Raw genomic sequence first — 26351 nt, forward strand, 5'->3', positions numbered from 1 at the left:
CTCGTGAGCGGATCCAGGACTAGAATCCGGAGGATAGGGTGGATACTGTGGGTCAGTTGAGGAGCAGAAGAGCTATGGGTGGGAAGTTTACTCACTACTTTCCCACCCTCTCTGTCCCTCCCTGGTGTGAACATTAAACTCCTGCAAACCGCAAAGAAACCCTGCGTGTTCATTTGCACTCCTGCGGTTTCTCTGCTGGTTGAGGCGTCCGCAGAGAGCAGGCAAAACGCCCCCTCAGAGTGACCAAGCCGCCTCGTGTGAAACGCCTGCAGAATAAATCAGTTTCCCAAAGAAGGCTCTGTGTTGTCACAGCCGGGGTCTTTCTGCTTCGCTGCCGCCTGAGCTGACACAGTGACTCAGCACATCTGCTCCAAACACACAGCATAAGCTCCCTTATTTATGTTTTTAAAATGCTCTGGCTGGCCTGGCCTCCTGAGATCCCCACTCCGCCCCAGCGAGCTCCCTGGGGGAGGCTGCAGTCATGCAGTCTAATTCTGCTTCTTGCCTGGGCTCCGGCAGGGATGCTTCTGTGTTTGCAAGAAGTGCGTGTCAGCCCCCCAGACCTGGTATATCGACGTAGCGGCTCATGACAGCCTTACTCAGTGGTTCGATTCTCTCTGCAGCGGATCTGTGCGGGGAGAGCGCTGCGTGGTCCTGGAAAATATTCCACCTGGCTGAAGGTACCTTTCTTAGTCCTTCCTTCAGGTTCGTTAAATGTGTAGAAAAATGCCAGTGACTGAGATGCGTGTAGGGGTCCCTGCGTCTGGGCTAGACTCTGATCTTATGTCCAGTGCGGTGTAACTTGGCTCTCAGATCAAGCAGGGATTTCTAGGTCAAACCCACTATCCAGCCCACTGCTAGCCAGTGCAGAGCAGCGTGTGCGGGTGTCATGTTTCCATGGCGATGGACCTCACTGTTGGTAGGGCCCTGACTCAGAATGAAAAGTGTCAGCTGCTGAGTCTCCAGGACTTGTCTCCATCCCAGTTTCATGCCCCCACCTTCCCTCTGGTAATAGGCATGACAGAAAAGCCGGAACTGACCAGAAATGTGTGTGGGATCATAGCTCCATTGAAGTGAGGGGTGGGAAGGAGCGAGAAAGACCCAACAATGAGTCACAAGAGAGGCAAACTGAGTATAGGGGAGTCTCTTGGCAGTGAATTAATGGAATCGGTGGCTGAAAGATGCTTGGAACGGGAGCCTCCCCATCCATGTTTCCCTTTCCCTGGAACGCTTGGGGCCTCTTCTAATCCGGAGGCAGCTTTTTGGGACTAGTCAGTGTGTAAGGACTCGGAGGACCCTACAGCCCATCCCTAGGCATCACGCCACCTTCACCACTGTCCTCAGAAGAGGGGCAACTCTGTTCCCATCCCAGATGTCACAGCCGTTTCCACCCGCAGCGAATTCAGTCCGTAGGCGGAAAAGGCAGCCAAAAAAGAAAGGGATTTAAAATAGACCCCCTAGAGTGAGCAGCCTGATGACAAATCGCAGGCAGCTGGATCCCAGAGGCACCTGCTTCCTGGGGCACACAGCCGCCTGCTGCCTCCTGCATTGCTAGCGTGGGCACAAGGACATTGAAAATGACTGTGGTCGGGCAGTCAGCTGACTGCCTTGGCTCTTGGTACCGAGTGATACAGGATGGAGCTAGGCTGTCTCTTGCTTCGGCACATTGCTGCCCAAGAGCTAGAGAGCTGCAGTCCTTGATCACAGCTTCGCCATCCAGCCGGGCACATGGACGCCGCAAGTAAATCAGGTTTGAGAATGGGAGACTTTTTTTTTCTCCAGGCCTGCCTAGATGCTGCATAGTTAGCTCTTTATCAGCCTCACAAAGTTGCGTAGGATGCTGCTGTGCCTTGCTGCTGAGGTAGTGAAGTTCCTTTCATAGAGATTTCTGGGCAGGAGCTTCTGGTCAATTTTCCCCACCTCCACACCCGTTCCCCATTCCCTCCCGCCCCCCCCAGCTGGGCGCTGTTGTGTTTGGATTGTTGCTGATCCTCTGCTAATAAAGCAAATCAGGCAAAAATGTTTCTCTGCTTTGTAAAGGCTTGATGTTTGGCTCACACGAAGCTCTAGTCCATCTAGCTCTGTTGGCTGATCTAGGACAGCAGAAAACGAACATCTTGGACTTGTTGCTGATTATAATGAACAGATTGAGTGTGGGGCTTGTCATCCTGGATTGCAGCCGGGGTTGGCTCTAGATCCGTGTCTTCTTTGCAGCAGCTTCAGAGGAAGGCAGGAAAAAACCCCAACAAAATTGAGCCATGGAATTTTCCACTCTCTTTACGGGGAGTTTCTTCCTAGCCTTTCTCAGTTCATGAACTGAAGCATGAGGGTTTATATTTGGGCTCACTGAAAAATTTCCATCAAAACCATTTTTCAGTGGAAAACCGGAGGCTTGACTGGATAAACTGAAAGTATTTGCTATACCGCTGCGGTTTATATTTCTTATCTTTCTTGACCCCTTTCTAGTGGGTCTGTGGAGTTTCTCTTTCTGTATAAAATGAGCTTTGATGATGTTGAGGATGGAAAAATAACTATGTCTGTAGGTCTGAAGTTCAGCTGCAGCAGGAAAAACTGGATTCAGAGACTTTTACAACAGGGCTATTAATGGCAGTTTCCATTGTTAGCAAGGAGCATACCCAGCAAAGGTCCCCTTTGCTATCTGCACATAGATCTGCTACAGTGGCCTGAACACAGACATGGGAGCTAATAAGGCCTGAGTTCTGATCCTAGCTCTGCCACTGATTTGTCCTGTGGCCTTGGGCAAATCACCTTGCCACTCTTTTGGTGCCTCACTTTCCCTGTCTACAAAACGAGGATGAAGAGACGGAGTTATCTCACAGGGAACTTGTGGGGATTAATTTGCTAATGTCTGTGAAGTGTGTTTGAACAAGGCAAGCACTAGATAAGTGCTAACCCTGATTATGCAAATAGAGCTCAGCCCTCTAGATCCTGGCGAGATGCCAGTGCAGCCCCCCTACTGGTGGGAAAATCTTGGATACCCCTGAGATAAAAGTACCAAAGAGACTGCCATCCTCCTAGCGTGATGCCTGTGCATTACAGGCAATGTAGGAGGCATGTCTGTCCCAGCAGGAGGGAAAAAGAGGGGGCAGGAGGAAATTTTAACTGTTGTCTTCTAGGCTTTTTAAGACTGCTGGGAGTTTTTGGACTCCCTTTGGCTCTGTGGAGACGTGATGCAAACGTGTGTGCCCAGGGCAGCAGGCAATCCTTGTAGAATTCATCAAATCCTTAAAGGAGGCCTGCGAGTATGTTGGGAGTGGGGAGATGCTGACCAGGGTCATGTGGAATTTTATTCTCAGTGGGCTGTGAGCCTGCACCTGTCACACTGGTCTCTGATAGCAAGGGGCAGTACGGCCTTCCGCGTAGAAGTGATGGATGTGAAACTTACGGGGCCATGGAATAATGACATAGGATGTCGACGGGGCTACGTGGTGGGGTTTCATACCTGCCCTCTGTGCTACAATGCCCCTCCGGGGGTGTTGTGCAAACAAATACAGTCAAGAAAGTGAGAGGATTTGGGTCATGGAAGCCATCCGAGGGGACTGGGTGTGTTGAATGTTGCCATAAGCCCTATACTGCCAGCTGCGCTGGGGGTGATCCCACTGCACATGCTCGGGGACCTGTTGGGTTTTGCCCGGCCACCCCATGGTTTGCAGGTCAGTGTGTGCCCTGCTCTGCCTGCCAGAGGCTCTCCACCTTCTGTAGCTGCATGCTGGGAGGGGAGGAGGGGGGAAGTGAGTTTGCTCCTGCATTAGCAGGAGCCGCTTTTGAAACTGGTTGAGAGAGAGAACCTGCCACAATCCTGCCTGAGGGAGAATCACCTTTTTCGGATGTTCAGGGCTGCACAGGAGAGGCAGCTGGTTTGCAATGGGCTCTATCAGGGCCCGCTGCCCCGTCCTGCACCCTTTCATCTAGATCACTCCCTTGCGGGGGGTTTCCTTGTGGCGAAAAAGTGGAAGCCGCTTTGCTCTGTTGCAATTGGCCTCGCAGCGTCTGGTGAGTTTCCACTGCAGAAGGTGTGTCGAAGGGTCTCTGTTTAAAAGAGATGCTGTAGAACCCGGGCGGAATCGGTCTGAGGGCAAGCGTGAACGGTGTCTGTGTTATGTATGTGTGCTTATTACACGGGGCCCCAGATTCCTATCGCTCTCTAGGTGCTACCACCATCTGAATAATAATCATAATACATAATTAATGGATCTGCTAGGCTCTTAAAAGCAATTTTAAACTGAGCTAATTGAATTCCAGTGTGACCCAGGGGCTGTGGCCAACCATCTGGGGATGTCACACGATCATGATGCCCCTGGGGCGATGGGAGAGGATCTGTTGTTCTTGTAAATTTCATTAACGTCCTAAGTTTCCCCCCCGATTAATAATCTCCCCCCCCCCCCACAGTGATTGTACCTCAGCTAGTCTCCCTTCCTGACAGCAAGTCGGGGGGAGGGGGGAAGGGTGGCTTTTACTTTTGTCCTGCCTGCTGCTGTTCCTTAAAGGCATTTTAAAATCTTGTCTTTGCAAAAGGAAGGTCGTGTCAGGCGACAGGGAAAGCATTCGACATAATTATGCTGCTAGTATGACTGGGCTCCTTGTTGCGTCTGCCACTCAGCCTCCTTCCCCAAAATGAATAGCAGCAGTGAATTAAGGCTGCAGCTCAGTTGTACGAGCTCCTCTCCCATGGCTTGGCGGGGCGGGAGGAGGAGGAGATCTGAATTAAACCTAAAAATACTCTGACATCGCATTTATGGAGAGGAGATCATGTATGTCCAGATGAAGGGGACCCAGGTTCAGAGTGAACGGGTTGATTTGCAGGAAGAGACTCCGAGGTTCCAGACACATGTAGAGCAGAGGTCCTCACACTGTGGTCTGTGGGCCACCGGTGGTCTGCCGGCTCCATTCATGGGGTCTACAGATAATTCCCTCTAAAGAGCACACCTTGGCGGGTGCACGCGAGAGAATGAAGGGCTGCCCAGCGAATTGGCGGCTCACAGAAGTGACTCCACTAATTAGGTGCCTGGATTCTCCCAGGTAAGGTGAGGTGGCGGCCTGGGGGGGAATCAGGTGTAGGTGGGAGAGGGACAGCGGGGCAAAGTGGGGGAAATTGGAGGCAGGTGGGATGGGCAGTGGGGTGAGAAGAGGGAGTAGAGGGAATAGAGGCAGTAGAGGGAGTAGAGGCAGGGGAGAAACCCCCTATTGATAAGGAAATATGAGCTGCACGCTTTTATTTGAAAAAACGTAAAAAACAACGAATGGTCCTGCCGCACCTTAAAGACTCACAAAACATGTAGACGGCATCATGAGCTTCACAAGTGGGTTTTGCCCACGCAAGCTCATGATACCATCTGCATGTTTTGTGAGTCTTTAAGGTGTGGCAGGACCCATTGGTTGTGTGTGAAGTTTTTTCAGTTACAGACTAACAGGGCTCCTCTCTGGTGCTTTTATTTATAGAACAAAAAAGTGTTAATTCTTATTAAAGGGCTTTTTCCCCCACATAGCGCTTTTATCCAAAGTGCTTTATAATAGCTAGCAAAGAGTACAAACAACGTTTGGAAAGATCATTATATGGCCCACCGAGACCCTTCAAGAGGTCTGTGGAAAAAAAGTTTGAGAACCGCTGATGTAGAGGAGTTGATTTGCAGGAAGAGGGCCCACACCCTGGAGGAATGTTGGGGAGTACTGGGGAGCCAGCTTCATCCCTGGTGTAACTCCTTTGATGTCAGAGGGCCAGATCCTCATTTGGTGTAAATGGGTGCCACTCTGTAGCTGGGCCAGGAACTCAGACCATCAGGGATACACATAGTCAATGCAGAGACGAGATGAATCATGTAGCGAAGGTATTAACTTAGAGATCTGAGACAAGGGGAATTTATTAGGAGGCTTTGAGAGATCACAAGACACCCGTTTCAATGGGAATAGGAAACAAGAATTTATTAAGAGGCTAGATTAAAGGTATTTTGTATTGGAAAGAAAATGAAATCGATAGCTGCTTCCTCCGAAGGAAGAAGCCAGCGAGTGAGGAAGCGAGCAACTGTGAGGAGAATTATAACAATCAATGCTGGGAAAGGCACCCAGGAGCTCACTCGAAGAGCGTGTAAAAGTCCAAAGTCCGTCATCACCATCAAGGCTGACTGCACACAGCTGCAACAAAGAGCTTTCTGAGCTCTGCTGCCCTTGGGATTGCAGGTTTTACAGGTGCGATTATTCGAGGCAATGCTGCATGTGCTCAGAGGAGATGCATTCAGCGAGCAAATACATTTCAGGAGACAAAAAAGCCCAATGAAATCCTGGAATGCTTGAACCAAGAGCTGGCGTAAGTGGCATATGGACCTCACAAATTCCAGTGTGACCGGAAGCTAGTGCCCACGAGCAGGTGGGGGAATGAGGGCAAGGGATATTGATCTCTTACCTTTCAGAGTTTGAGTGCTTTATAAAGTGGCTGTGTCTACACTGGCATGAATTTCCGGAAATGCTTAAAACGGAATACTATTCCGTTTTCAGTTTTTCCGGAAAAGGAGTGTCTACATTGGCAGGCTGCTTTTCCGGAAAAGCCCTTTTTCCGGAAAAGCGTCTGTGGCCAATGTAGATGTGCTTTTCTGGAAAAGAGCCCCGATCGCCATTTTCACGATCGGGGCTTTTTTCCGGAAAAGACTACTGGGCTGTCTACACTGGCCCTTTTCCGGAACAGTGTTCCGGAATAAGGACTTATGCCCGAGTGGCAGCAGAATAGTTTTTCCAGAATAGCGGCTGATTTTGTACAGTAGAGCATCGTTGCTTTTCCGGAAATTCAAGGGCCAGTGTAGACAGCTCGCAGCTTATTCCGGAAAAGCGGCTGATTTTCCAGAATAAGTGGTCCAGTGTAGACACAGCCAGTATGTTTACAGCAGCCACCCCAGGCATGGTGCAGATGCAGCCTCGTCAGAGGTTGGAAGGATGCAGCAGCTGCATAACACACACAGCACTGCTTAGAAAACCAACTGCAGTGTAGCATACCTAGCAACAGGAATTTTAGGTAGGCGAAATACCCGATGGATAATACCAGTAGCATCTCTTCTCCAAGGATCTCCAAGCACTTCTTAAATATTAATCACTCAAGCCCTGCAGCGCCCTCATTCAGCAGGGCAGATGGAAATGCAGAGGCACCAAGAAGTGAAGTGACTTGACCAAGGAGGCACAAGATATCTCAGTGGCAGAGATGGGACTAGGACCCCTCCCAAGTGTTCAATCACCCTGTGCACCTGCTATTAGACAACACATGTTCACCATTGCCAAGAGAGAGCTGAATGATTCCCAACAGAGCCTCTCCTTCCACTGCAAACAGTGAGAGGCCTTTTCTCTATGATCAATTGCTCTGCCATGAGGGATCTAGCAAGGCCGTGGGAACCTGGATATGGAACAGGGACACATTTCAGGGGTCAGATGATCCTTTATTCCTTGCCAATCATTTTGAAACCGAGCATGAGGCTGTAGTAGTGTACAAGGAAGCAAAGCAGAGCATTGATAACCGCCAATGATTACAGCCCAGCGGGTGTGTAATAAACACTTCTCTGCTATGAACTTGCTGAACAGAAACTTGGAAGTGACTTGCTCTTGGGGAAGTGCGAGGGGAGCCTTTGGGAGATGTCAGCTGGTGCGGAGTGGGGCCCGCTTGTGGGTCAGGGAGCATTTGATGCTCAGTCTGTGGCCTACACTGACTTCCAGGCGGTTTCCAGATGACATGTAAGGCGCTGCCATTGCCCTGTTAAAGCTGTAGATGATGTCAGTCCTGGCCCTGCAGAGACACCACCTCGCTCCCTGGGATCCCTTCATGTTTGTTGGCCTGTGCTCAGACTCCTAGCAGCCCCTTTCAAATGGGGAATAGGGTTGCTAGGTGTTCGGTATTGACCTGGACAGTCTGGTATTTTCGCCTCCTGTCAGGTAAAAAAAAAGTCAGAAAATACCAGACACCTAAAATGTCCGGTATTTTCTGATTTGTTTTCCTTGCCAGGAGGTGAAAATACCAGACACTTTGCATCCCTACACACATTCGGCAACCGGGCCCAGCCCCTGGCCTCTGCGCCAGGCCTCCTCACCCCCCGCTTACCTGGTTCTGCAGGGAAGCTGTCTTGTGGCTGGAGCAGAAAAGATGACTGCCAGCAAAAAAGCTTCTTCTTAAAGGGGCAATACTGTTTTTTCTTAATTTATTTTTTTTTGCTCAGCAACTTTGGTCTCCCCCTTTTTTTTCTCAACAGAATTTTTGTCCGTGTGTGTGTGTGTGTGTGTGTGTGTGTGTGTGTGTGTGTGTGTGTGTTTTTCGGTATTTTTGGTTAAACCATCTGGCAACCCTAATGGGGAAGGGCTTAGTGGTCCAATGGGACATCTCTGGAAACACAGAATTATAGAATGGGAAGGGTCCTTGAGAGGTCATCAAGTCCAGTCCCTTGCCCCCATCTTGGCAGGACCAAGCCCTACCTGGGTTTGTTGTTTGTCAGAGCATCCTGCCAGGTCTGTCTGGCCTCCACGGCTTTTCTGGAAGGGGTTGGGTAGCTGGATCCAAGAAGGTAGGCTGGGGAGAATTCTTTGCCTTGTGGCCAGGGCTGTTTCCTGTGGAGTGTGTGTGTCTCTCTGAGGATGCAGAGCTCTTGGCACGCTGGGCGTTTGATAAATGTAACCAATTTAACGTTGTGGGTTGGCTGCTCCATTGGTTGCCTTAAGAATAATGTTGCTGCGCTGGCTGATGGACTGTTAAGCCCTTTCATACATTATCAGCTGGGCTGTGGTATTTCCTTGGGGCTAAGAAACACACATCAAAGAAACGGGCTGAGCCAACGTAACAATCTTATGTTCCGATTACATCTTTCCTCCTGAAGGGCTCCGGAATGAATCTGTCTGGCGGCGTGTTTGGCGGGTAGTGATGGCTGCTCATGAGTGCACAGCAGCAAAGGACAGGAAGTGAAGGATAATGCAGTAATCAGCAGAGATCAAAGACAAAATGACATTCTCCCGACTGGGATCCGATCAGGATGCTGTGAGAGCATCCAGCCGTCTTGTGCCTGAGGTTGTCAACACAGGACTGATCAGTGCTGGGTGGGACATTCTAGGAAGTGTCTTTTCCTCACTAGAGAAGGGGACTGGGAGACAGGGCTGCAGGATACCACTCACAGGTCTGGCATTTGGCCTTGAGTGAATCACTTCTCTTTGCACCTTGCTTCCTCCATCGGTAAAACAGGGATGGCCTTTGTCTAGCTCTCCGACTTACATGGCCCTTGTCACTATAATGGCTAAGCATGGACTTAATGCATTTATCATCTCAACTCCCCTGGGGATAGGGCAGTGCTGGTGTCCCCATTGTACCAGCACAGAGAGACTGAGTGACTTACTCAAGGTCCCATGTGAAGTCTGTGGAAGAGCAAGGACTTGATTTCCCAGGTTGGTTCTAGCTGCTGGCCCAGCTTTCCTCTCAAGGACAAGTCTACACTAGGAGACAAAGTTGAACTGAGATATGGAACTCCAGCTACAAGAAGAGTCGACGTACTTAGTTTGAATTTCTGTGGCATCTCCACTACGGGAAGATAATGGGAGAAACTCTCCCATCAACTTCCTTTACTCCTCGTGACTTGGTAGAGTACCAGAGTCGATGGGGGGGGGCACAATCAGCACTTGATTTAGCAGGTCCTTATTAGACATGCTCAATCGAACCTTATTAGATCCTCAACATCGATCTCCTGGTAAGTGTAGACAAGGCCTTAGTAATACTGACCTTGAGGTGTGTAGTGAGGGTTCCTCATTATCTTTAAAGCACAGTATTGGAGGGGGAAACTCTTCCCTATGTTGTTTCTAGTCTTATTGATGCTTCTTTACTAGATCTGGACTTAAAGGCCCCTTCACCCCCAAAGAGCCTTCAAATTGTAGCATTTAGCTACTGTTGACATGAAAAGCTTGGAATGGGTCACTCTGAAAACAGAGTTTCTGTAATCCGGTGCCAGTCCTCCTCCTCCCTCCCTCCCTCCCCCCAACTATTTCAGCTCCTGCGTGTGAGGTTGCGTGTGTGAATACATTGATATTTGTGGTTTTAAAATTCTCTTTGGTGACACCTTCAAGTTGCTGACATGCTGCAGGAATGATTAAATGGGTTCACGGTAAGATGCAGATGTCTTCCTCAGCAGTTTAGTTCACTGCAGTGCCAACATTTGCTTAGATTGGTCCGGATCTTGCTCTCCTACATGTGGACTGTTTGAAGAGACAAAGGGGGCGGGGGGAGGAAGAGGCTGCATGCATTGTGGATACTGGGTGCTTGTTTTCTTTGCAGAGCAGGCACTGTGTAATAACTATGGAAACTTCATCTCTCAGTGAACAGAGCTGAATGGGAGTAATGACTGCCAATCATCTAGAGTACAAAGTTTAGACAGAGAGAGAATTTTTTTGACCGGCAGACTGCAAAATCGAGCTCAGGTGGGGATGCATTAATATTGCTGTTTGTCTTTCTATATGCTAAGATCTTTTCTTGGAAGGAGCAGGAAAGAGGGGAATGAGGCTACGTCTACACTGTAGGCTTTTTGCGCAAGAAGCTTTTGTCAGAAGACATCTTCCGCAAAAGCTTCTTGCACAAGAGCGCGTCCACACTGCAAAAGCATATCGAAAAATGGACAGACTGGCCACCAGGGCACCTGTGCTTTTTCCTCTTCTTGCACAAAAAAATCCCTCTTCCCCATACACACACGACTTTTTGCGCAAGAGGTCTTGTGCAAAAAGGGGTACTTCCTTGTAGAATGACGATTACCAATTGCACAAACACCCCTCTGATCTTTCAATTTACTTGCACAAAAACGTGCTTGAGGTGTGGACACTCCACGAGTTTTTGTGGAAATATGGCCGTTTTTCCTCAAATGCTCTGTAGTGTAGACCTAGTCTGAGTGACTAAAGTCTAGTGTCTTTCCTGTGGTACAGCAGAAGGTCAAAAGTCTTAAGCGAGTTTGGTTTTGTGGTCTTAGATGGGACCCTGATTAGATTTTGTGGCCTCTTTAGATGGTTCCTGTTTGACCACAATACCCTATGGGATGACCCAGTGGAGTTTAACTGGACCTCAATTCAGGCAATAGTCCATGCTGTCATGAATGATGGATGTGGTGCAAGGTCCCTTTAGCACTGATGCATTAGTGAAATTGTAATGATACACATTGATGAGAGACATTTTCATCAGTATGCCATTGAGACCTCAGGAGGATCAAGAATATATTATAGAGAAGAGTCTGATATTGGCATATTGGCAGAGAGGGGAAGAACTGGATGAACTGATAGCTCGGTCCCCGTTCTAAATGTAATGGGTTATATTCTGTTCCATCTGTGGCTGATTCTGTAATTCATGCTGTCAATAGTTAGGGACCAACCAATCTCTTGACCAGTACGGTTGGGTAGCAATGACTTTTTTACATGGGTTGGGTAGACCCAGGAGTGGCCCTAGATGAGCTGCCGGCAACTGGCATCCTAGGCGAAACGTGCGATCGGCGTCCCTGCCTCCAAAGCCTTCAACGTCCGTTTATCTTGGCGCCCTAGGTGACTGCCTAGTTTGCCTGTATTGATGGGCCACCACTGGGTAGATCTATGTCTACAAGGCAGTGGGCACCTTTTGGAGGAGGCAGTCAGATTACACGCCAGCATCTGAGTGCCAGACCCAGTGTTCCCGTGCTTCATCTCTTGCCCATTATTTTGCGTAAATAATGATTTTACTTCACCCTGTGTAATTAGTTGCTTGCTCTGTTTCTGGTTGGGGGCATTTCCTTCTATGGCATTGGGAGAACCTCTGTGGGGAATGAATTGCTGAATCAAGTCCTCAGCTGATGCCTTTTCGCTGCCTGCCACCAAGGTGTTCTCCTTGCTGAGGACATCCACCTAGGTTCTGATTTTATGTACACTTGTAAATCTGTGGTTGCCCCATGGCTGCGTGACTTGCACTAGAAGAATGTGGCTCTTTGTCCCCCTGTAATGACTAGTCCCCATGAGAGGATAAGAGTCTAATACAGCTAGCAGTGGATGGAGTTACTACTTCAGCTCAAGTGACAGACACTCATGCTTTTAGCTTGGAAGGGTTTAGACTCAAACCATGTTGATGACCAAACATTTGGGTGCTCCCTTGCTCACTTCCCCTGAGTGACTCTCGTACAATAGGTCTTTGATTCTAGAATTCACTTCCCACTTGGTCCGAGAGAGACCACATTTGTTGATTTCCTGGGCACCTTGCAAGAGCTACGTATTCTCCAAGTTTAATCTGAGAGGGGAGGGAGAAGGATAAGTGCTGGGGGAGAAGGAGAGAGCAGAGTAGCTTTGGAGAGGAACCAGAGAGGAATGGGAAGAAAAATGTGGCGTTAAATCAAGGATGGACGAGAGAGGTCAAAAAGGGAAAATGAGAAGAGGCCTGGATGATGAGGATCATCTGTAATTTTCTCTTGTAACATACACAATTTCATTTGGATCTATTCCCGCATGCACACACAACCCTCCTTCTACTCTACCATTGACTGCCTTCTCCCATCTCTCCTAGCCCTAATCCCATTGAATCTTCCCCCTCGCCTCCCCCCCTCCCTGATAAAACTTGGAGAATACGTAGCGAGAATACGTAGCTTTTGCGAGGCGCCCTGGAAATCAACAAATGTGGTCTCTCTCGGGCCAAGTGGGAAGTGAATTCTAGGATCAAAGACCTATTGTATGACAATTTTTCTATTTTCTTCCACTATTTGATCTGAGGAAGTGGGTCTGGCCCACGAAAGCTCATCACCTAATAAACCATCTTGTTAGTCTTTAAAGTGCTCCATAGTCCTGTTTTCTATTGTATGAGAGTCACTCGGGGACAAGTGAGCCAGGGAGCACCCTGAGGACAGCCTGTATCCCGCTATCATTACACCTGAGCTTTGTCCTCTGCCAGGGTGGGTGCTTCACTACCTAGCACTGCAAATGCCTCGGTGCTTATTCCCAGCCCTGCTCTCCTGGCTGACGCAACCATAGCTTTTAGCTTTACCCCTTCAGCTGACTGCAGTGAACATGCAGCTGATGAAATTCAGGTACTGGTCCAATCACAGGCATTTCTGCTGGCCAAGGGGAGATTTCCTGGTGGGCAACCTCCTGCGCCTACCAATGTCAGAGGAGCTCAGGTCACAGTTATCACACAGGCAGAATCCCCATTGTGTACATCTGGGGATAACCCACGTCTTGGCTTCTCCAGAGTCTCTCTGCAAAGTGTCCTCATCTTGTAGTGCAGAACCAAGGGCTAGCAAAGACCTGGCTAGCCTATCCCCTGGGCCAGTGCAGGGCTGCGCTCTACAGTATGGACCCTGGTACGTTGTCCCCACTCATTGTAACGCTGTCAAGGGAGGGACGTCGCGGTTACAAAGTGCTCTGTGCTTTAGGCCCTGTGTAGTCCCTTTGGAGTGGCCCCTCTGGCGACAGGCTTCCCCCAGGTGGACCCACCCAGCCCTACTATTGACCAGCTGTGACTGGCCCGACAGGAAGATGCTATCCTTAGAGAGAGGCCGATCGAAGTGATTCAAAGCGTTATTTATGCACCCAGCGGTGCATAACAAGCAGGGGGAAAGGTGCAACCAACAAGAGGTCGGTCTGTCCGGGTCTTACCTAAGCTTTAACAAAATACAGGACTATGTAGCACTTTAAAGACTAACAAGATGGTTTAATAGGTGATGAGCTTTCGTGGGCCAGACCCACTTCCTCAGATCAAATAGTGGAAGAAAATAGTCACAACCATATATACCAAAGGATACAATTAAAAAAATGAACACATATGAAAAGGACAAATCACATTTCAGAACAGAGGGGGGATGCGGGGTGGGGGGGAAAGGAAGGTAAATGCCTGTGAGTTAATATTAGAGGTGGGGAAGGGGAGATGTCTGTGAGTTAATGGTATTAGAGGTGATAATTGGGCAAGCTATCTTGGTAATGGGTAAGGTAGTTGGGGTCTTTGTTCAGCCCCCTGAGGAGAGTGTCGAATTTTAGCATGAATGCCAGTTCAGAGGATTCCCTTTCAAGTGCAGATTTGAATGTCTTCTGAAGTAGGATGCATGTGATTAGGTCATTGAGACAGTGTCCTTTCTGGTTGAAATGGCAAGAAACTGTTTTTTCTTTGTGATCCTAACGTCTGTTTTGTGGGCATTGATTCTTTGGCGAAGTGTCTGAGACGTTTGTCCAATGTACATAGCAGACGGACACTTTCGGCACATGATAGCATAGATTATATTTCTGGATGCGCAGGAATATGTAATCTTGATCTTATAACTCAGGGTATGTCTACACTACCCTCCTAGTTCGAACTAGCGGGGTAATGTAGGCATACCGCACTTGCAAATGAAGCCCAGGATTTGAATTTCCCGGGCTTCATTTGCATAAGCGGGGAGCCGCCATTTTTAAAACCCCGCTGGTTCGAACCCCGTGCAGCGCGACTACACGGGGCACGAACTAGGTAGTTCGGACTAGGCTTCCTAGTTCGAACTACCGTTACTCCTCGTGAAATCATCTTGAGGTTAGGTGGTTGTCTATAGGAGACTATGGGAGTTTAGTGTCCTGTTCCAGTATAGGCTGTAATTTATTGATAATGTGTTGGACAGGTTTAAGTTGGGAGCTGTAGTCTTTAAGCTTTAGTCTTTCCTTGCAAGTGTTGGGTGTGTTCCCCTCAGCCCAGACACCTGACTCATGGCCTTGGAGAGACAGGCTGCCCCAGCTGTGTTCTCTCAGCGAGTCTCTATCAGAGACTCCTCTCCAGCTGGTGCTGCCCACTGCTCCCTACTCTGCAACTCCTTACTAAGCTAGGGTCGTGAGTGGTTTAGTGCTCCTTTGATCCTAGGTGTGGGGAAAATGCAATCTATTCGCCTGTTGGAAGCCGGGCAGGTGGGCATTTCCCAATTAATGGTTCTCACATCATTCCATTAAGGACCCTGGTCATTCTCTCTGGCTTTACTTTATTTCGCTACCCGTTCCCCTCCCAGTTCCTTTCTTTGATTTAACTCCATGCAGCCAGGCAGGATCCTACATAGCACGTAAACTGACGGGCATAGAGTATTCCTAAAAACCAGTACGGAGAGCTCCCTCGTGCTCGGCATGGGGCTTCCAGCATTTCCCTTGTCTTCTCAGTCGTGACTTTTTGCGGTGGCGTTGCTCTTTGATTCATCTCTTTGCAGGGACTCGGGGCTGAGTGATGCTGTGAGGGGTTATTATATTTTTGTGAGCAGGGTACGAGTTTGCTGTCAGACATGCCTCTCCCTGGAATCGTCTCCTCTGACCCGAGCACGTCGCTGGCTCCTGATGAAGGCTACCCGCTGAGGAAGACCCAGGCCCTGTTGCGTTTCTGAGTCGCTTTTCCTTTCTTTTCCAGGCGTGTGCGGCTGCTGCGGCGCTCTGCGGCCCCGTTACAAGAGACTAGTTGACAATATCTTTCCAGAGGATCCAGAGGTAAATGCGCTTCCTCTTTTGCTTGAAACACAACGACTTAGCAGCCTGCTGGCTGGAAACAGTCCACTAAAACACCAGAGCGAGGCAGACTGGGGGCAGATGGGAAGTGGGGAGCCTGCAGAGTGGGAACCAAGGATATAGGCTGGAGCGGCCATGCTACCCGCTGCAGGAATGATCTCTCGGCCAATTCACTGAGCATGCCCGGAGACCCCAGTTCTCGCCAGGCAGGCTGCTCGCATGGAATTGTCACCTGAACAGTCAGGCTTCAGGTAGAATTAGAATTTCCCAGCATTCTTTAAAAGTTAGTTTATATCATTTAAATGATGGGCAACAGGGGATGGATCAGCCCCATTCATTCACCTGTTCTGTTCATTCTCTCTGGGGCACCTCACATTGGCCATTCTCGAGGGCCAGGATACTGGGTAGATGGACCTTTATTCTGACCCAGTCTGGCCATTCTGTTGTTCGGAGTTTTCACATTTCTCCGGTCATTCAGTGATATTCACCTGCATGCCAGGAAATGCCCTTGTAGAAGAGGTGACTTTTTTAGGGCTGTACAAGGAGGGTTTCATTTTCTGTAATGTGCCCTTCATTTTTGTGAGAAGCATTTTGTGTTGGTATCAAAACCCTAAGTTCCTTGAGCTGTCGTGTCTGCTCTGGTTTCATCTAGACTGGGGTTTAACTGGTCTAGGGAGGAGAGAGGGATAGCTCAGTGGTTTGAGCATTGGTTTGCTAAACCCAGGGTTGTGAGTTCAATCCTTGCAGAGGCCATTTAGGGATTTGGGGCAAAAATTTGTCAGGGAGGGTACTTGGTCCTGCTGTGAAGGCAGGGGACTGGACTCAATGACCTTTCAAGGTCCCTTCCAGTTTCTAGGAGATAGGCAATCTCCATTCATTTAAATTTAACTAGATTCCCTGTCAGCGTGAGGTGATGACCACAGCTGTAAATGCTACTCTAAATGTAACCAACACACCTCCTGGGTGTAGTGTTCTATCCCCTCTAATGGCACCGAGACCACTTAGAGATTAATGGGTCTGCTACAGCCTCAGCTAAGAGTCAGAGGGCTTTCAGCTCAGGCAGTCACAGCTCATACATTTAGCTCCAGAGATCCCAGGTTCTATCTCGCCCACCGATAACCGAGGTCTGTCAGTGTTCTATAAACACTCCTCAAATATTTGTTTCAAGGCACACGTGCATGTGCTTCAAGCCCCAGCTGAGTCCTGCCACAAAAGTCAGTGGAGGGTGTAGCTTAGCGTTTACGATCACGTTAGTTCACTCGAGTGAATTGCAATCGGTTGCACATCCCTCGCACCACTCAGCCCAGAATTTCGAAGCACTGGACGCTAATGACTTGTCTTGAACTCGCTCAGTGGCAGAGCCATAAAGGGAAGGAACCTTGCTCCCAGGACTGTCCTAAACAGTAGACAGCAGAGCTGGGAATACACGTCCCTGCCAGTTCCCAGATTTTGTCACAAGTCTTTGTTTGACATCAGCTTCACTTTGTGTGTGACACTCGGTGTGTGCTTCTCAGGCTTGGAGGAGAGCCCCGTGTGAGCTCGAAAGCTTGTCTCTCTCCCACAGAAGTTGGTGCAATAAAAGATATTTCCTCCCCCACCTTGTCTCTCTGACGTCTACGTCGTTCCCATGGCTGATGTCACAGGTGGATGGGTGAGAACATAAACAAGGACGCAGCAGCAGCAGCAGCACTGCCAGAAGCAAGACGCTTGTTTTCATGCTGCAGTCCTTGGCAATACAGAAGAAGGGGGGCGGGGAGGAATGTTGCAAACATCTCACATGGGAACAGAATGATTTCTCAAGAAAACTGTTTTTTGAAGCTTTTCATGACACATAAGCAGCTCTCGGGGATAATTACCTGCCCACTCAGTGAAAGTGTCAATCCCCCAGCTCTCTTTGAAGATGTTGTCATCATCCCGGAAAGAGATTTTTTTTACCTTAACAAGTTTGTGCCTTGGTATAAGGAAGAACTGACTAGCACGGCTCCCTTATTACGTTCCAGTATAATTGTGTCTGGAGGAACAGACGAGATTTCCTTTTCCCTAAAGAGATGCTTTGCTGTTGGGGCTATAAAATAGATGCATAATAAATGCCGGGGATGGTTGGGAGAACAAGATACAAGCTAGCAACATCCCTGTGCAAATGACAGTGGTCACGTGTATGCAAATCCCTCCAGACATGAGTAGGAATTGAACTTGGGATGCATGATGAGTGGTCTCTTAACAGGACAGCAGCAACATCTTCAAAGAGAGCTGGGAGATTAACACTTAACGCTGACAAGACAGGTGATTATCCCAGGTTGCTTATGCTACCCCAGCAGGTGTAAACTACCCAAGGTGTGCAAGGCAGAATCAGACCGGGCGTCTTTGACCTTTGTGGCTTAAGTTCACTTGGTCCTAAAGATCATCTTAGGAAGACGATGAAAGGGTGAGATGTTGCATTTTGACACCATTCTCCTATCTCTGGCTTTCCAAGCGCCCGACATACAGCCCAGCACTGAGTTGCTGCCATCGCGGGAAAAAAACGGGTGGCTTGCCATAGCTGGAGATAAAGCTTGAGGGCAAAAGGGGAAGCAGCTGAGGTGATATATAACACATGGGCTGTGCTTCTTTAAATAGCGGGAAATGAACTGCACTCTGATGCAAGCTGGCGGGTTGGCAGCTCCAGAGGCAGAGATCTCTGTTTATTCCCAGCCTGGGTTCCTCAGCCATCACTTCCTCAGCAGGATGCTTCGGGCATGTCCCTGAGAGCCCCCCGTGCAGGGTCGTTCAGCCTTTGTCAAGTCAGTCCTTTGACTCTGGGCCGAGGCTTGTGCCCGCTGCAAAGCAGATGCTGGGAATGGCAATGACTCCTCCACGCGTTTCGATATGCTGCCGGACAGCAGATATTTAAATGCTAATGGATACTGACTGCTGACTGGGGGGTTCTGGCACCTTCCTCTGAATCATCAAGAATCTGGCCAGCATCAGAGATAGTATCAGCATCAGAGGCTAATTGACTAACTGGACAATTGGCCTGACCCATCATAGCAATTCGTGTGACATCGGATGCTGCTGATTTCAACCTGAAGGCTGAAAGCTCCATAGCCCTTTCCCTGTGCTGCTCGCTGAGAATGGCCTTTCAAAATGGAAAGGAGCTCAAACCCCGTGTCGGTCTGTTTTTCCAGGATGGGCTGGTAAAAACCAATATGGAGAAACTGACCTTCTATGCGTTGTCTGCACCGGAGAAGCTGGACCGCATCGGCGCGTACCTTTCGGAGAGACTGATCAGAGATGTGGGCAGGCACCGATATGGGTAAGGGGAAGCATAATGCTGACTCCCAGCAATTTGTTGTTGTTGTGTGTGTAATGTTGGGTGAGCTAGATGTCACTTCGTTGCCCTCTCCGGTGCCTTTGAAAATCCTAACTCCCATAGAAAAGTACCCGGAAACCCAGAGTTCAGTCTCTAAGGATTTTCAGCAAGGATTGCACAGGATTCAAGTCCCAAAAGGAACTACAGAAATGAATTTAATTAAAGAACTTTATAAAATCTTATGATGAGGAAACAAGGAATAGGCTAATTTTTACAATATAAAGCATCTATTTTATAACCCACAGACATTATCTTCACAGGTACAATAAACATAAATAAAGAGACAACCAAAAGTGAAATGTGAACTGTTCAGTCCACACTAAACACAATAAGAAGAAACTGAGAGATCCCAAAAGCTGAGGTTTAGTTCACCTAAGTCTCAGTTAGTATCTTTGATCACAATTTGCTGAGTCTGAAACATCTTCCTTCCACTTGCTTGTAGGAAACCTCAGTTGGAATCCAGACAGCCTCTTCCTCTGCTGTGGATCACGGCTAGACAGCCAGCTAGCTGGTTAAGTCACAAGTATATGAATTTAAAGAAAATACAAGAAAATACAAAACTGAGAATTACAAAATAGAAATGACTCTTTCTCCATTAATACATTAAAAAAAAGCTGATAAATCACATTAGTTAAGAAAATTAACTAGTAGCTTGGCTAAAATCAAAACAACATTCAAAGCATACAACTAAAACAGATGTCATTTTCCCTTCCAGTTTCCCCTTGTTATAATTAACATAGTCCATGTTTCTGTTAGGCTATGTCTACACTGCAGATTCTGGAGATATTCCAAAATAGCTATTTCACGTCTTTTGAGTGTGCCCGTTATTTTGAAATATAACCAGTTCACTATTCCGATGTCCCTGTAAACCTCGTTCCACGAGGAGCAAGGGACGTTTCGGAATAGCGCTTTGTTTCGAAATAAGTGCTGTGTAGACAGCGCCAAATTTTGAAATAAGCTATTTTGAAATTAACCCTAAGCTATGCAATTTGCGTCGCTTATTTTGAGCTCTGGGTGCAGTGTAGACGCACCCTGGGAGAGTTAGCATCATCACCACCTGCTGCAAAGGGCTTCAGCGTGCAGGACAACAGCTTGATTTCTGCTCCTGAGCTCAACTTCTTCCAGTCCCCATAGGGCATGTGACCCTTAGAAAAGCAGCTGCCCTGCTTGCTGACCAATGGAATCTGACCCCCCCAAGAGAGACAGACCCTATTGGAGTAGACCCCAAACTACCACACCCAACTCCAGAAGCTTCTGGGTGTGGAGTGCTCAATCCGCCTTGCAACAATGGCTCAGACACAACCCACTCCTATCCCCTCTCCCACGGGGGTCTCTTAAAGAGAGATCTCCCTCTTAGGTATATGGGCTACATGTTCCTAGAGAGCGAGTGCCCAAAATGTCCGGGAAAAGGTCCAGGTGAAGACTGAATGAAGCTAATGGGATGAATCGGTGCACTAAACACCAAAATATACATATGTCCTAGGGGACACCAAAATGGTTGTGTTCTTTGTGACTTGGGCAGCTACACACACCCCCATAAGTGACACCTAGACAATAGTATCTTTCAGTTTCTGGTCTCACACCACAGTGCTGTTCTCCTCTGCACACGTGTATGTGGAGTCACACCAAGCTCAAAGGCCCCCATTCATCCATGCAGATGGAATTCCCACACACCTCTTCCTGTAGTAGCTAGAAGCTGTAAGAGGCTCGCTGCAGCTACTGCTTATCCAAAGTCACCCATAGCATTGAGAGGCAGGACTGCAAAACATAGCCGATTCCTGTCCCCCTTGCTAGAGTACTGTGTTTGGACAGGCTCAGGGATTTTGTAGGTTGGTGAGTGACTTGATGGAGGGTTACATCACAGGACTCTGCTCAGGGAAGAGGCTACAAGTATCTTAGTTTTTATCTGAAAAAAAGTCTCCTGATTTCTAGTTTATCCTAAATCTTGGAGACCTGTGGCCCTCATGGAGTCCAAGGCCAGAAGGGTCCACTGTGATCCCCATAGTCCAGAGTTTCCCTGTGCTCTCTGGAGGAAAATATTAATGACAGTTGTATGACCCTGTTATTTGGTTACATTTTCTTTTGTTTTAATCAGAAAATTAGTATCAACATATGCAAGAACTAAAAATATAATTCCAAAACTTTGCTTATTTATTTGGGTACCTATTGAATTAAAAATCAGGATCTTTTAAGAGCTCTGCCAAAGTTTCAGGACCCCGTGGATGAAAAAGTTTGGGAAACCTGCCCTATTTGAATTAGATTTAGAAAAACATACACTCCTGATCTGAAAAAATTCCATGGAGAATGCCCCTGTTGTTGCAATGGTTAACTGCCCTCATGTTTAAAAATGTGCACCTTATTTCTGGTCTGAAGCCTCAACTTCCAGCCATTAGATCTTGTCATGCCTTTTAAAGGACCCTCTGGTAAACAATTTCTGTTCTCCAGTTATGTACTTACAGACTTAATGTTCGTTTTGTGGAGATAAATAGATTGAGCTCCTTGAATCTATCATCACTATAAGGCATTTTCTAATCCTTTAATCGTCCGTGGGGCCCATAGACTGTCTCTATTGAGACTCTTCCTTTGTCCATGAGACTCTTTCTTTGCCTACGTGCCTCTGTGCAGATGGAATTTCCTTCTGATGGTCTCCTTGGTCCCTGTGGAATTCCTCATGAATCATACCAAACCACACTGCCTCTTCACTTATGTGCAACACAGGTAAATTCCCATCAAAATCACTGCTTAATAAAGCCATAGAACGGCTTCTCCACTTCCTAGCCCCTTGGGTAACCATCTACCACTTTGCAAAGTGCATGTATACAGCTACTACCAGTGTAAGGCAGGAGCACAAGGTAATATTTTATGCTTGCTTTGCACTAGCAGAAATTAGGTGGCACAAGACGAGAAAGAGGAGGAGACAGACCAATTTTATTTTGACATAACCATTGTAATAGTTAGCAGGAGGGTTGTAAGCAGGACGCGAGACGTAATTCTTCCACTCTGCTCAGCACCGATTATGCCTCAGCTGGGGCACTGTCATTTCAGGGTGCCACATTTTAGGAAAGATATGGACAAAGTCCAGAGAAGAGCAACAAAAATAAATAAATAAATATAAATAAAAATAAAAAACATGACCCACGTGGGAAGATTTAAAAAAAAACGGGTTTGTTTAGACGGGAGAAGAGAAGACTGAAGGGGAACATAACAGTTTTCAAGTACCGAAAAGCCTTTTAGAAAGAGATGTAGGATAAATTGTTCTCCTGAGCGGCTGAAGACAGGACAAAAAGCAATGGGTTTAAATTTCTGCTAGGGAAATTTAGATTGGACATTAGGAAAAGCTTCCTGATTGTCAGGGTAGTTAAAGCACTGGCATAAATTACCTTGGCAGGGTGTGCAATCTTCTGGAAGGTTTTTAAGAATCCGTTCCATAAATACCTGTCAGGGATGGCCTAGATATTACGTAGTCCCATTTCAGTGCAGGGGACTAGATAAAGTATTGCAGTTCCTTCCAGTCCTACGTTTATGTGGTTCAATGATTGTAAGATCCCCTCCCCGGTACCATTTATTACCTTGTTTGAGGAAGAGAAAGCTGTATTTCATTTATTTCCTTTATGTTGCAATTTTTTTGGCTAAGCCTGGGCTGGATTCTGTATTGTCTTTCTCCGTTTTTATCCATCTATCTTTTATGTAGTGCCGTGTCTGGGACTTGCGTTGTTTACAAAAGACATCCCTTTAGGAGCAGAGCAGTTGCTAAGACTAGACAGCCGCTCTGATTAGAGATGCTGAGTGCTGGAAGAGTGCAGAAGGAATCGCGCTTTGAAATAAAGGAGAGATTGGATCTCTTTGTCTCAGGAACAAAGACAAGACTGACAAACGTGTCTTCACGTGTCAGTGCAGTGGGAAGTTCAGTTTGGCTTTCATCTTCTGGTGAAGATGAGGTGCTCCTAAGGAGTGAAAAAGTTGAAAAACTTTCAAAGCCTGTTATGCTTTAACCATCATCAGGGCTGACAAGGCACCTCAAAGATCTGCCTGATGTTATATCTTGTAAGTGGCGGCTAACAGAGCTCTGCATGCTACACAGAATAAAGACGAGAAAAGAGTTTGATAGCTGATGCTAGGCTTTTTTTGGTCTGCTCCCTCTCTTGCCCCGCATGGAATTGACTCGGTCCCTCAGTTAATTCCCTGCTGAAGGGCAGATCTCAAATCTTTCCCTAATCCCTGAAATCAAGCTCACCAGTTGGAATTGATGTGCTTCTTCAGACCAACATCCTGCTGTGACCTAAACTCAAAAGCAATGAATTGCCAGTCCGGAATAAACAGCTGGAGGAGGTCGGCAGAGGTGGTGACCTCTGACACCTGTGATCCGATTTGCTTGCACTTGTATTTTCTTTAATTCTCTAGAGATTGCTTAGTGTTTTGAGTTCACCTGCAATTGAACCCAGCGGTTACTAGCAGACAGCAGGTGTTGATCACATACCAGGACTTCACGAGCCCCGTTTGTTCCTTTGGGAAGCCCCGTGTTCAGTTGTTCCCAAAACCGACTTTCAGATATTGCAGTATATGGTTCAGGATGCTCTTTTTGAAATTTACACACATGGACTCGGTCCCACTGCGTTCCACGCTGGCGTGAACAGGGCTCGGTCCCACTGCGTTCCACGCCGGCGTGAACAGGGCTCGGTCCCACTGCGTTCCACGCCGGCGTGAACAGGGCTCGGTCCCACTGCGTTCCACGCCGGTGTGAACAGGGCTTGGCCCCACTGCCCACTGCATTCCATACCAGTGTGAACAGGAGTGTCTTCAGTGATGCTCCATTGGTGTAATCCTGGGGTAAGTGAGCAGAACCAGGTGTGGTACCAATTGGCCAAACACACACTTTCCCTTTATGTTATTACCAGGGTCTCCCTGACGCGATGGCCTGGGCACTAACACCAGAATCCACCCTTTGCTACAGAATTGAGAGGTAATTTCAAGCACCAAGCCTGGTACTCTTTTTGGGGTGCAGGTCAGCAGAGGGGTGTCTGTCCCTGTGGGCACCTGGGTCTCTACTGCAGTTTTCTCCTCTCCTCTTCCTTTGCAGATACATGTCCCTATGGGTAGCTGGGTCAGAGTCTGCAGCACAGCAGCTAGCTTGGCATGTTGTGTAGAGCACATCTTTCATTTACACCCCACCTACCTTTTTGGAGGGAGCTTCTGGGGACACCAAGTCATCTTGGACATATTGCCTGCATTGCAGCTAAATGTCTCTGCTTGCAGACAGGCTCGCTGGAGTGGGCTAAGATCTCGGCTGCTATGGCACTCAGTTGATCAGAAGCCGTGGATGCATTTACACCATTGTGTAAATCTTTAATATTTCTGAAGGTGGAGGGTTAACGTCTATTGAACAATAACTCCTTTCTTCTGGCTGTGTGGGGCTCGCTGTCTTTCTCCCTGCATACTCACGGCTGTGCAATATGTTTCCTGGTTTCCCTTTACAAAGGGATTTGGCGCGCTGAGGTGTTTAGCAGCTGATTTTCCTGTTCACTCTGCTGGTTGGTGCCGATGGTGCAGTTTTTCTTCTGCATCATCTTAACTTTCAAGCGGGGAGGCGACCCGTGCAAATAGAGCCTCCATCTGCAGATTCTTTTCTGCTGGTATTAAATAGCTTTCCTTGTAGATTCTCTTCCTTCCATGCACGTAGTTTTTTTCCTGTGACAGAGCGATTCGATCATTGTTGCATGTGACCGAGGCGACGAAATCTATGATCTTTAAGCATGTGAAATATTCATTAGTTTTATTCTTGTGTCTTGGCTGCACACTGGGCCTATGCATGACACTGTGGCTACGTCTACACTGGCCCCTAATTCCGGAAAAGTCATGCAAAGCAGGTAAGTCAGAATAGGGAAATCCGCGGGGGATTTAAATATCCCCCGCGGATTTAAATAAACATGTCCGCTGCTTTTTTTCCGGCTTGGGGAAAAGCCGGAAAAAAGCGTCTAGACTGGCGCGATCCTCCGGAATAAAGCCCTTTTCCGGAGGATCTCTTATTCCTACTTAAAAGTACCTTAAAAGGATGTTCTAGTCTTCCCAACATCCTGTGGCAAGGAGTTCCACAGACTAGTTGCGCTGAGTGAAGAAAAACTTCCTTTTGTTTGTTTGTTTGAAACCTGCTGCTTATTCATTTCATTTGGTGACCCCTAGTTCTTATATTGTGGGAATAAGCAAACAACTTTCCCTCATTCAGATCATTTCCAAAGCGTTGTCATTGTGGGCTCGGGACAGGGGAAAGGCGGCAGGACGTGTTCAAAGTAGCATCTTGCAGGGCTGGGCCACGGATGCAAAAAGCAAGAGCCCCGATCCCAGGCCTGTGAGATGGAACAGGGATGCCCAGGGTTACAGTGATGCATGGGGCTGACTTGAGCCACCTCACCCTCTCCACAGCCTTAGGAGGTGAGTGGCCAATCCCAAATCTCTCTGTAAATCTGGGTCTGCCCATGAAACAGCCAGTGGGGGCATTCAGCTAGATCCTGTGCATTGCTGCATCTCCATTGACTTGAATGGAGTTAGGCTGATTATTCTAGCTGAGCCCCTGACACTGTATTGCTGGTACATTTTAATTTGAGGACAGGCCAAAAATTAAATTTCTGGGCCGCGACTGAGAGTCCAAAGACGGCTTGGCCTCTCTTTGTTATATAACTAGCCAACCGGAGCTGTCATCCAAAGACCAGGGCCGCTTGCAGCCTGCATGCACAGACACGTCCAGCGCCGCATCAAAATGACCAGATTCAATTTGTCTTGGAAACCAAATGTGACACAGAACAAATTCTGAAATTGAAACCTAATCAGGCAGCCAGCCTGGCGGGTTGCGTCCAATAACAATTCATGCCCTCCTGGTCACAGACTCCTCTTCGATCTCTTCTCGTTCAAATACAGGCACATTAGAAAAATGATTTAATAAATGACCTTAAAGACCCGCTGGGAGAAATCACTGCAAACAGTCTGGCAAGATGCCGCGCTACTTCTCCCTCAGGTGTTTTCTGCTGGTTCAACTCTTGGAGCTCAGAAGCACCTGCCTCGCTCCTTGACGTCAGTGAGTGGCAGGGGTCTGACCTTTGCGGGGATGCTGTTGGTGTAAGGTGGCTGATGGGGGAGTCATTCTCTCACATGATCCATCAGAGTGGGGAGTGGTGATTGGCCATGCAATCGGGGCTACCTGGAGCGTTTTCCGGCTGCACGTGGGGGGCAAGGGCAGCTTTACAAAAGATTTATACAGCACGGTAGTAAAACGTGCTTGACTCGTTACAGCCGGACTCAGAGTATGCTTTCTAACTGGAATAAGCTGAATAGCTGGAAAGCACCCTCAAACTGAAACACAGGGTAACTAAATGGTTTAGAATCTGATGTAGTTAAGTGTCTGCACACAACTAGGTTCACAGCCAGGAGACACGATTGTGATCCTGGAGGCTGACCTCTGGTCTATAACCCAGCTCAGAGCTCTTCCCCACAATAATTCCTTTTAAACCCCAGCATATCTTTTTAAAACAATCCAGCCTTGATTTAAGACTTGCCA

General features: G+C 47.9%; 1 protein-coding gene across 8 annotated transcripts in view; it reads left to right on the forward strand.

The window, feature by feature from the left end:
* The window catches only part of EFR3B (EFR3 homolog B), a 159556-nt gene that overhangs the window by 62583 nt on the left and 70622 nt on the right, over positions 1-26351 (forward strand). For 6 of the 8 annotated variants that reach the window (XM_006116729.4, XM_075923305.1, XM_075923304.1 and 3 more), the window contains 2 exons: positions 15362-15438; positions 18621-18748. In XM_006116729.4, the coding sequence (XP_006116791.1) occupies positions 15362-15438; positions 18621-18748 (205 nt within the window). Of the gene's footprint in view, positions 1-10376; positions 10441-15361; positions 15439-18620; positions 18749-23700; positions 23766-26351 lie in introns of those variants that run through there. The other 2 variants (XM_075923307.1, XM_025181497.2) reach the window with 2 other exon arrangements.

Source organism: Pelodiscus sinensis, chromosome 3 (genome assembly GCF_049634645.1).
Source record: "Pelodiscus sinensis isolate JC-2024 chromosome 3, ASM4963464v1, whole genome shotgun sequence".
Classification (NCBI taxonomy): Eukaryota; Metazoa; Chordata; order Testudines; family Trionychidae; genus Pelodiscus; species Pelodiscus sinensis.